General features: G+C 36.5%; 1 protein-coding gene across 1 annotated transcript in view; it reads right to left on the bottom strand.

The window, feature by feature from the left end:
* Window positions 1-252: 252 nt before the first annotated feature.
* Window positions 253-10,910, bottom strand: part of LOC108364319 (zinc finger CCCH-type with G patch domain-containing protein) — a 66,532-nt gene continuing 55,874 nt past the window's right edge. The window contains exon 5 of the mRNA XM_017617956.1: window positions 253-2,005. Within this exon, the coding sequence (XP_017473445.1) occupies window positions 1,421-2,005 (585 nt within the window). The 3' untranslated portion in view covers window positions 253-1,420. The remainder of the gene's footprint in view (window positions 2,006-10,910) is intronic.

Genomic DNA, 10,910 nt, shown 5'->3' with positions numbered 1-10,910 from the left:
TGCGTTGCATAAAAGAGTATTATTTCGTTGAAAAATCACAAATCAAATGATTCGCTCTACAAATCAAATCACAAATAAATTTGATTTCTAATTTGGAGGGCGATTTGAAGCACAAATAACTTTGATTTCTTATTTGGTTGACAAATCAAATAACAAATAAAACTTATCTTTTATTTGGTTGACCAAGGAAATCTCAAATAAAACTTATCTTTTAATTGGTTGACCAAGCAAATCACGAATAAAATGTATTGCTTATTTGGTTGACAAATCAAATCACAAATAAATTTTATTTTTATTTGGTCAACAAACCAAATCACAAATCTTATATATTTGTTAATGAAAAGTGGATTTTAAATCAGAAAGGATTTGAAATTTATTTGTTATTTGGTAAACAAATCAAATATATTTGTTAATTAAAAGCGGATTTTAAATTAGAAAGGATTTGAAGTCACGCAAACCTGCTTTCGAAAGTCGTAGACACTTCTACCAGTTGAGCCTTCACCGACTCGGGACTGGTAGCCTTTGACTGGGGTGCCCGGGGTTGTCACACCCGTACCTCCGCTTACGCGGTGACCGCGGGGCCAGTAGGTAGGGACAGATGCGTGAGGGTTTAACGTGGATACCTGTTGTTTAAAATAAACTAACCCCACGTGTGCCCGACAAGCACAATGTATCAACTCAATGCGATGATGAGCGCCCCGAAATGCAAGCACTTCACCGAAATGCAAGCACCTCGAAGAAATGCAAACACTTTCGGTACCAAAAGGCGATGTGGATTGGATACATTAACCACCTTGGTAGGGTTCGAGGCCTCTGCCGTTCTCTGGATTTCGGCATCCGGTTGCAATGCAACTCCACATTGAACCATTACCGGTTCTACCCGCATTTAGGTATTAAACCACAAAACCAAGTTACTCCCGAGGGGCCACAACCAAGAGTAGGCCATAGTAAATACAGTATACCATGGGGGCCCCTACTCCCCGTGGTACCAAGTTTAAGTCTCTGGTAAGACCTCGAGAGCCGTAGACTCTTCTTCTAATTGAGGCTGCAACCGACTCAGGATTGGTAGCCTTGGTGGCCCCCTGGGCCTGTAGATAGATAGTAGATAGGGACAGCTGTTCAAGTAGTACAACATAGTGACGCATGCAATACGATTTCATTTTCCTTACTTTTTTGCTTCTACAAACAGCACAGCTCGGCACCATTTTTTATTTTTTTTGCTTTTAAAATTAAAATTTAATTTTGTAAAATATTGACGGTTACTGCACCGCTCCTGATTTTTTATTGTTTTAAAACGTCATTCTGAGTACATTGGCTGGTTGCTTTTCTCGGTATAACATTATATATCTGACCTCTAATGTTGGCGGATGTGCTTTCAACGTACAGCCGCTATAGAAGTATTACTGTATTACATATATGACTAAAATACACATAGTTTATCTTTTGTTTTTCTTGATGCTTGCTCTTGGGAAAGGTTAGTTTCCTCTTTTCGTAAAGCTGTCAATTCCTGCATTTTTATTTTCAATTGCTGTTTTGATCGTTTGTGAAGGTCTGAGCTGCTGGTATTTCTACTCATTGATTGTCGTAACTTTGTAATTTCCCTCTCCTTCCGTCGTATATCATCAGCAATACGCACGCTGGCCACATTCAAAGATTTTGTGGTCTCGCTGCTTAGAGAGGTTTTTTTCTGTGTGTCTTTCAGATCAAAACCTCCTCGCAATATCTTATCGTTTATGAATGTGAATACATCTTTTCGTTGAGCCTCGCGCTCATACGCCTTTGTATTGTAATTGACTTGCCTTTTCTTTTGAAGTCGCACTTTTTTCTCTACACTAAAGAAATCCTTATCACCGTTAGCTGCTTCACGCAACTCCATACAGCGATCGAGAGAGCATCCTTGCGGCAAAATTTTCGCTGTCACGGGGATGATAATGCCATCTCCATCTGAACCTAATCCTTTCCCATGGATATAGCCCATTTTTGCCATTATTTTTGATCCTATACCCTTTAGAGAGAGAGGATTTCATTCACAACTTTGAAAATAGTTGAGTTGTAACATGGTATTATGGGCAGTGGCGAATACAGACTTTTGGTTGGGGGCGGAACCGGGTCAACTTGTCAAATAAGGTTAAATTAACTACACAAAGAAAAAAGTAACATGATTTTTTTAAACTGTGTAATGTTCGGGGTTTCCGTATTAGCAATTTTAAAATGTTGAACAGAAAACACATTTTATAAAGCATGTTCACTAGGGTGGTCATTAAACGCGAAAGCAAAAGAGGAAATTTAGAGGAACCAAATTTTGGAGGATACTAAAAGAGAGGATATGTAAAAAAGCCATAATAAAAAGTTTCGACCTATATCAAGGGGTGTCTATAGGACCTGAAAAATATATGTAAAACTCGTGAATCTTTATGTAATAAAAATTTTCATAACAACAATATTAGTCCGCGAAATTCGAGCGTTACATATATGTAACACTAGCGTTTAAAGAGTTAAATGTAGGAAGCAAATTTTTATATCAGATTTCCTAAGCCTCAACCCCTACGTCGATGCTACTATAGTCGAAGCAATCACATATAAATTTTGGTCCCGATTGGAGACGGTTAAGGCGTGTCGCACAGGGGTAAAAATTCAGGTTACTCTATGAAGACGTCTTAACCGACTCCAATCGGAACCAAAATTTGTATGCGATATCTTCGACTTAAGTAGTATCGATTCTGGGTATTAAATGAAAAATATATTTTTAATTTTTGGAGTCTCCATGGAGCATCTGGCCCTGGACCCCATTGCGGGACGCCTTAAAATACTCCAATCGGGACCAAAATTTATATGTCATATCTTCCACTACGGTAGTATCGATTTTGGGTATGAGTTGGGAAAAAAATTAATTTTAATTTTTTGAGTCTCTATAGAATAATCTGAACTTTGGCACCTGTGCGAAACGCCTTAACCGTCTCCCATCGGGACCAAAATTTGTAAGTGATATCTGTGACCGTGTTGGTGAGACTGAAAAAAATCGCTCATTTGATCTTTTAAGGACCACCCTAATGTTCACATTATCGTAATTTACGGCTCATTCAAAATTCATAAACGAATCATGCTGAATCGTTACTTGCCATGTAAAATTTTTCAGTAAATGCGATTTTCGCGAAAATTCAACCAATTTCAAAAATCTGCTATCCAAATGGAAAATTTTTTAAGAGATTTTTTAGAAAAGTTTTGGGCATGCAATTTTATAACCAATTTAATTCCAGTATCATACAAGTTCGAAGTTGTGCATTTTCTTCGATAAAAAATGCGAGTATTTTAGAACATAACGAGGGCATATATTCAATTTTCACAAGATTCGGCTTCTGATATAAATATCCACTTAAGAATTAAGTGGCATGGATGCTGTTAATGCTAACCTTATAAATAGCTTGTTGGTAGAATTTACTATTGGATTGCAAAGTAATGTCGAATTTCCAGTAGGCATTGAAATGGCAAAAAATGTATGCCATTTAAAAAATTGTAATGTGGAAATGAACTTAATGACTGTTTTTCAACGTAATGACACGATTGTTTTTTAATGCCCAACTTTGTCATTTGTCCCTTTTGCCATTTAATGCCTAGTGGAAATCCAGCATAGGAGTTTATATCAGTAATTACAGTTAAGTCCCAGATGGGTTTCAACATCACAAACGAGTTTTTCTGAAAATTGCAGATAGAGGGTATTGAATGTAAGCCCTCGAGAACTTTACGCTACTCACAGGAGTATTTGTATAATAAAACCGATCAAAATTCAGATTTATCAACTTTTATAAAATTGTCTTTAAACATATTGGCGCATATTCATAGTCATATTTAGTTCACAACTAAGTCGAAACTATCCTAAGTTACAACTAAAGCTATTCATAGTCGCCTTAGTTTCGACTTTTCTGGCTAAGTACCAACTTAAAATATAGGTTCGGCTTCAGCTGCAATTAAGTCGTACTTAGGAAGAAGTATTTTATTAAATTAAGGGAAACAAGTAAGAAAGTCTAAGTTCGGGCGGATCCAAACATTAAATACCTGGCGCAAGTATTAAATATATGTTTTTCACCTTTCCGAATACTAGCGTTACATGGTAAAACTACCACCCCTATTTTAAACATCTTCGATAGAACGTTCAGTTATACATAATGAGATAAACTTATAAAGTCATATGTAGGCGGTATCACGCCCATTTTCCAAAATTTCAAATAATGTTACTTCTTTTTAAGGGACTGTTACAACGCTTTTATCAACTTGCAATGTTGTGTGTCCAGACACAAGTTATATCTATAAAACCTTTGCTTTGCAAAGATCCTTTAAAAGTCTACACATCAACCTCGTATCATATCAAAATACATCAAACTCTAGAAGTAGTTAAATATTGCGCCTAAAAATATGCACTACATACGCTACAGCGGAAATGGACGACACGCTATTTCTTTAAATGAAATCAATTGGTGCTCGTATGTATGTACATAGTATATGCATGTGTGTGCACCAATCTATTAATATCGTTGAATTATTTTAAAACAGACAAGACTAAAAAGTAGAAAATAAATAAAATTAAAAAAAAAAAGCTTTTTAATATACCACGCTTTTATAAATGGACTAAAAAGTATAAAATAATATTTCTCAGTCCCATAGAAATTTTAGCAAAAGTCATTATAAACAATTTATCAGATTGAAAATGAAAAGCCTGGGGCGCATGTAATGTGTAGACTTGAAGTGATATGAAAAGTAATATAGGTACATATGTGTGTGGGTATATGATTAACGACCACTTGATATCGATCTGAAACGTTTACTTTCGCTGTAGAAATTTTAGGTCTATGTTATCTAGTTTGACTATTGTCAATTAAATCTTATGCTTTGTATTGCATGCGCTCCATGTTTTTCGTTTTCAATCTCATAAATTGTTTATAATGACTTTTGCCAAAATTTCTATGGGACTGAGAAGTATTATTTTCCACTTTTTAGTCCATTTATAAAAGCGTGGTATATTAAAAAGTTTTTTATTTTATTTATTCTTAATATTAGGTGCAATCCCGTATTCCTCGGACTCGGACTAGTAAAACTGTCAAAAAATAAAAATTCGCTCAGAGCGAGAGAGTAACATTGAAAAGTACGGGATCGCTTTCTAGTAAAAAATGGTAACTTCTGTCAACTTCAACATAACCTCCAAATTTTGGTTGTAAATTTTTGCTTATTTTGTATGTAAACACACTCAGCTCACACATGTAAATAACCAAAAATACTTTCAAATTCATTAGAATCCACTTAAACAAGTAATTAAATACTTTTCAACATGAATTAGCAGAGTGCACTTTTCTTTTGTTTACAATTTGGTTGCCAAACACACCACAGCTGATCGTTTGACACATTTACCAGAATTTACAAGCAAAAAATTCTCGGATTAAAACTGGTAACTTCTGACAGAGAGAGAACCGTATTTACTCTCTTTTTTGTCCTCTCAATAGTCAGAGAACCGAGTACGGGATCGATTTCCTGTAAAATCTGACTGATTTTGACTATTTCTGACTAGTCCGGACTCGTACGGGATCGCAACTATCAATTTTGAGTAAATTAGTGTCCTTAAATTTCGAAATATCGAAGTTTCAAGCTGGTCAGAAATTTACCGTTATATGAAAAGTGGCAGTAATTTTAGCCCGATTTAAATCATTTTCAACGATTTGCTTTTATGTGGCAAGCACAATAACCATACCAATTGGAAGAACGATTACCGAGAAACACATATGTATATGTGTCATAAGTGGGCGGTGCCACGCCCATTTTCCAAAATTTTATCAAAAGCGTATTTCTTGGTAAAGAATTATTGCAAGCATAAATTTTCAATAAATTAGCTTTAGTATTTACTGATTTATCGAAGATTTCGTATTTCTCTAAATTACCGTTATATGGGATGTGGGCGTGGTTACTGTCGGATTTTAAAAATTTTCAGCTATTTGGTATGTTGTACCAAGGCCAACAACTGTGCAAAGCTTGGGAGAAATTGGTGGAGCGGTTTCCAAGATGTCCACATGTTATAATAAGTGGGCGTGGCTACGCCCATTTTCCACAAATTTATAATATTCTTATTTTTCGTCTAAAAATCATTGTAAATATCAATTTTGAGTGAATAATCATCAGCAGTTACTAAAATATCGCAGTTTTTGTATTTCTGAAAACTACTGTTATATGGGAGGTAGGCGTGGTATTGTCCGATTTAGCCCATTTTCAATTCATTCAAATTCATTAGCAATATCATTGTAAAATCTCATTTTTACTATTTCATAGTTTCGGCTTACATTTATAAAATTCAAAGAAAGCACGTACCTATTTCGGCTGAGTTATCCATTTTCGGTTATTTAGTGTACAAAATAAACGCAAATTAAATGAGTTTGTACAACATGGCCATTAATGTAGCGATAAGTTGTGCAACTTGCCAGAAAATCCAAATTTTTTGATCTTTCATACAACCAAGACATAAATTCATTCAACAGGCGCACAAACGGTGCAATCTAGAGCAAAACAACACCAAGTTGAACCAACGGTCGCTACGTTTATGGCTTTCTTTAAGAAACATCGAACGAAAATTTCAACTGCTCCTGTAACACTACCTTATATAAGTTGGCCTTGCTATCATCTTCATATATGTTCATCAGAGTATACCAACGAAGGACGAGTTAATACAAGGAGATAGCGAGAGCACAAAACTACTCTAGAAAATTACACGCACAAAGACAAACATGAACAAATGTACAACAAACACATAATTTTTGACAATCAGTACAGTTCGCATTTATATCAACGAGCAGCTTATTAGATTTGTTTTCGTTTGTGCTACATATGTGCATATATACATGCACACAAACATATGTACATACACAAACATATGTACATTAGACTACAAAAAAAAATCGGTACTATTTTTCCATTGGAATTATAAAATTTATTATATTTTAAGACGTCCACCAAAATATTTCGGAAAAATATTAAGATTTAAGTGAGCTGGACCGATTTGAAAATACCTCCAAAAATGGAGTTTTTTATGAATAAAAATAGTTTCTTAAAGATTTTTTTTGAAAAAATCCCCTCAAATGACAAAACGGTTTAAGCTTAAAAAATTTCCATAAGAATTTTTAAAAAAAATTTGAACCGAATCATAATGATGAGATTTTCGATGCTGTTTTTTTAACTTTTTTCAAAGATTGGTATAAGAAAAACTTGAATAACTGAACCTAAACTCTTCCGTTTTAGACTTAAGAGGTGTCATTGGAAAGGTATTTTCTCACCCTTTTTATTTGTTTGCTAAAAAACTCTTTCAAAGGATGAAAGAGAAAAGTAGGATGAACGAACATCATTCAGAGTTGAATTAAGATGTTTTGGTGTTTGAAAAACACAAAATTTGGGACACATGACTTTTTTTTTGACAGAAATAAAAACAGTGTGAAAATACCTTTCTACTGAGATCCAATAAGTCTAAATCAGAATAGTTTTGGCCCAGTTATTCAAGTTTTTCGTAAATCAGTCTTTGAAAAAAGTTATAAAAACCGCATCAAAATCTCATTCTTACGATTCCGTTGAAAATATTTTAAAATATTTTTATGCAGATTTTTTAAGCTTAATCTGTTTTGTCATCTGAAGGGACTTTTTTCAAAAAGGTATTTAAGAAACTATTTTTATTCATAAAAAACTCCATTTTTGGAGGTATTTTCAAATCGGTCCAGCTCACTTAAATCTTAAAATTTTTCCGAAATATTTTGGTGGACGTCTTAAAATATAATAAATTTTGTAATCCTGGCGGAAAAACCGCAACATTTTTTGGTGATGCAGTCTAATGTACATACATGAAAACATTGCTGTCCATAAGTACATACATATGCCCATCAGTACATCAACGAAGCCCGTTTGCTTCATCATAAAGAAATCCATACAAACATATTGTTTCGATTGAGGGATTTCCCAAATATCTTGCGGCTCGTATCGCTGGATTGTTAAATAAATGCTCACGATGACCAAATTGTAACTAGTACAATTAACTTTATTGTACAACAAACAATTAACAATACTCTCTAATACCGTGGAAACCCTTTACAATACTCCTTAAAGCAATTACAACGCTATACAAAACTTATTAACACAATTAAACTTATAGCTATACTGAGGAGTTCCCAACTCCGCTGTGTCGTGGCTCTTATATACCTGCGCTCGCACTCATGGCAACTCCCGAACGTTCTGAAGTTCGTCGCTCATCCGCTTTCTCTCGCTGTTCGCAGTGTTCATCCAAATTGACGTTTCTCTTTGTGGAACATTCTACGTCATTCTCGTCATTTCTCGTTGTTCGCTTTGTGTTGCCGCAGTATTCGCCACACTGCCCTCCACCTAAGTCTGATCGTCCCGATCAGACAAACTTGCTGTGCCAAACGATGCAAGCCTTTCCAAGTGGACCACCTTCATCTTGTTTCTTGGTCTCCCTACGGTCTGGATTCGATACACTGCGTCATTCAGCCGTTTGACGACCTTATACGGACCTTCCCAGTTGCATTGTAGTTTTGGGGACAAACATTTCTTCCGTTGTGGATTGTACAGCAACACTAAGTCTCCCTCTTGGAAACCCTCAGAGTTCATTGCCTTGTCATACCTGGCCTTAATCTTGTCACTCATAATTTGAGTTCGCTGTCTCACAAGAGCATGTATCTCTCTCAGCTACTCTTCCAGGATGTTGGACGTATCTTTCCCAATCCTCCTCGCATCGCCAGTTACTCCAAACTTCAGGTCACTAGGCAAACGGAGCTTACTGCCGAAGATTGCCTTTGCAGGAGTTTTACCCGTTGTTTCATGCACTGCTGACCGGTATCCCATCAGGTACAAGGGTATGCGGACATCCCAATCTTTCTGATTTTTGTCCACGACCTTCCGCAAATGCTCTTCCAGGGTTCGGTTGAACCGTTCCCCCCTGCCATCTGATTGGGGATGAAGAGCCGTTGTTCGATTTTTCCGGATACCCAGTATCTGGCACATATTTTGGAACACCGCCGATTCATAATTTCTTCCCTGGTCTGAATGCAGCTCTATAGGTACACCGTATCTCGCAACCCAATTGTAGGTGAATACTTCCGCTACTGTTTTAGCTTCCTGGTTTGGAATCGGGTATACCTCCGGCCATTTGCTAAAGTAGTCCATAACCACAAGGACGTATTTGTTTCCCTGTGCGCTCATAGGAAATGGACCGGCTACATCCATGGCAATCCGCTGGAAAGGTGCACCTGAGTTATACTGCTTCATCTGGCCATGACTTCTGGATTTCGGCCCTTTAGCTGCAATACACTCCGCGCAGTTAGCAATCCACTCTGCGACCGATTGCCGACAACCAACCCAATAGAACCTCTGCCTTACCTTCTCCAGGGTCTTCGTGATTCCCAGGTGCCCTTCACTAGGGTCATTGTGGAATTCCTTGAGTACATCCTGAATTCTTACCCTTGGAACTACTATCAGGTTGCGGGAGCACTGGCCATCTTCGCTTTCCCATACCCTATGCAAACAGCCAGATATTAATTTTAAGCTGTTCCATTGTGCCCAGTACGCCTTTGCGATGGGGCTTTCCGCTGCCATTGGCTCCTTAGTTGTTTACATTCCAGGCTACATGGTCGGCGGGACATGGCATCAGCATTACTGTGGACATTTCCCTTGCGGTGCTCAATAGCGAAGTCTTAACTTTGCAGTCTCTCAATCCACCGAGCTAGCTGTCCTTCTGGATTCTTAAACTGTAGTAGCCACTTCAGCGCTGCATGGTCCGTTCGAACTCGGAAACGTTGCCCATAGAGGTACTTGTGGAAATGTTTGACGCAGTCCACCAACGCTAGTAGTTCTCTCCGAGTTACGCAGTAGTTCCTCTCTGGTTTTCCAATCGACCGGCTATAGTANAGGAAATTTCTGCATGCAAATGCATCGGGGCACGATCGCCAAAGTAGCTGTAACAAAAAATCAGATTGAAAGCCGACATTAAAGCATCCGGGTGTGTCTAAGAGAAGTGCTAGCGAAGTTGTCTATTTTAAAAGTATTTTTTTATTCCCGCTTAAACGGATTCATCTACGGGATTCTAACCAGAATCCGCTTCGAATCCTGCTATTTGAGGTGAGTGGTTGCAAAGAGTTAACCGAATGCCTTGGTACAGCTAAACTTTTGGTTAATACGTAACTTAAAGAAAAGTGATGCGAAAAAAAAAAAAATAAATAAATAATAATAATTTGATCAAAATGAAAGTTAACAGAAGTGCTGAAAAATAAATTAAAATTAAATTAAATTAAATTAACTCAAATGAAATTTAAATTAAATAAGATTTAATAAAATAAAAGTAAATTAAATTAAACGAAATTAAAATCAAATTAGCTTAAAACGGAAGTAAACTAAAATAAGCAAAATTAAATACTTTTAAATTAAATTAAATTTAGTCAATAACAATCAAATAAAGTACTAATAATAATTATAAAGTTTCGATTACTAAACTAAAGAAATATAATAAAAGCCAAATGAAACCAATTAAAAGTCGGTGCTTGCGTGGGCATATGTATGTATGTGCCTGTGTATGCCTGAGCACATACATATTCACTTACAAACATAAACGTACTTGACCACGATAATATGCACGCGCAAGTATAACTTCAACCGTACAACAACCAAAAGTTAGCAACGACAACAAAAACAAAAAAGCAGATCGTATAAAGGGAACCAATTTTGCAGGTTGTCATCAGGCAGGAGGACCCAAGGGGCCCAGAACCTATAATTGCCGACTTAGGTCATTTTACGGCCAAGCAGTACAATTGCGATAAAGACACAGCTGATCACCTTTGCAGAAGTTAACGACCGCAAGTATATAGAGGAGGATTAAAAGTTAG

This window comes from Rhagoletis zephyria, unplaced genomic scaffold (assembly GCF_001687245.7).
Source record: "Rhagoletis zephyria isolate East Lansing unplaced genomic scaffold, Rhagoletis_zephyria_1.1 Rzeph_scaffold_01525, whole genome shotgun sequence".
Classification (NCBI taxonomy): Eukaryota; Metazoa; Arthropoda; class Insecta; order Diptera; family Tephritidae; genus Rhagoletis; species Rhagoletis zephyria.
Note: the sequence above shows the minus strand (reverse complement) of the source record. Positions and strands in the feature narration are given on the sequence as shown.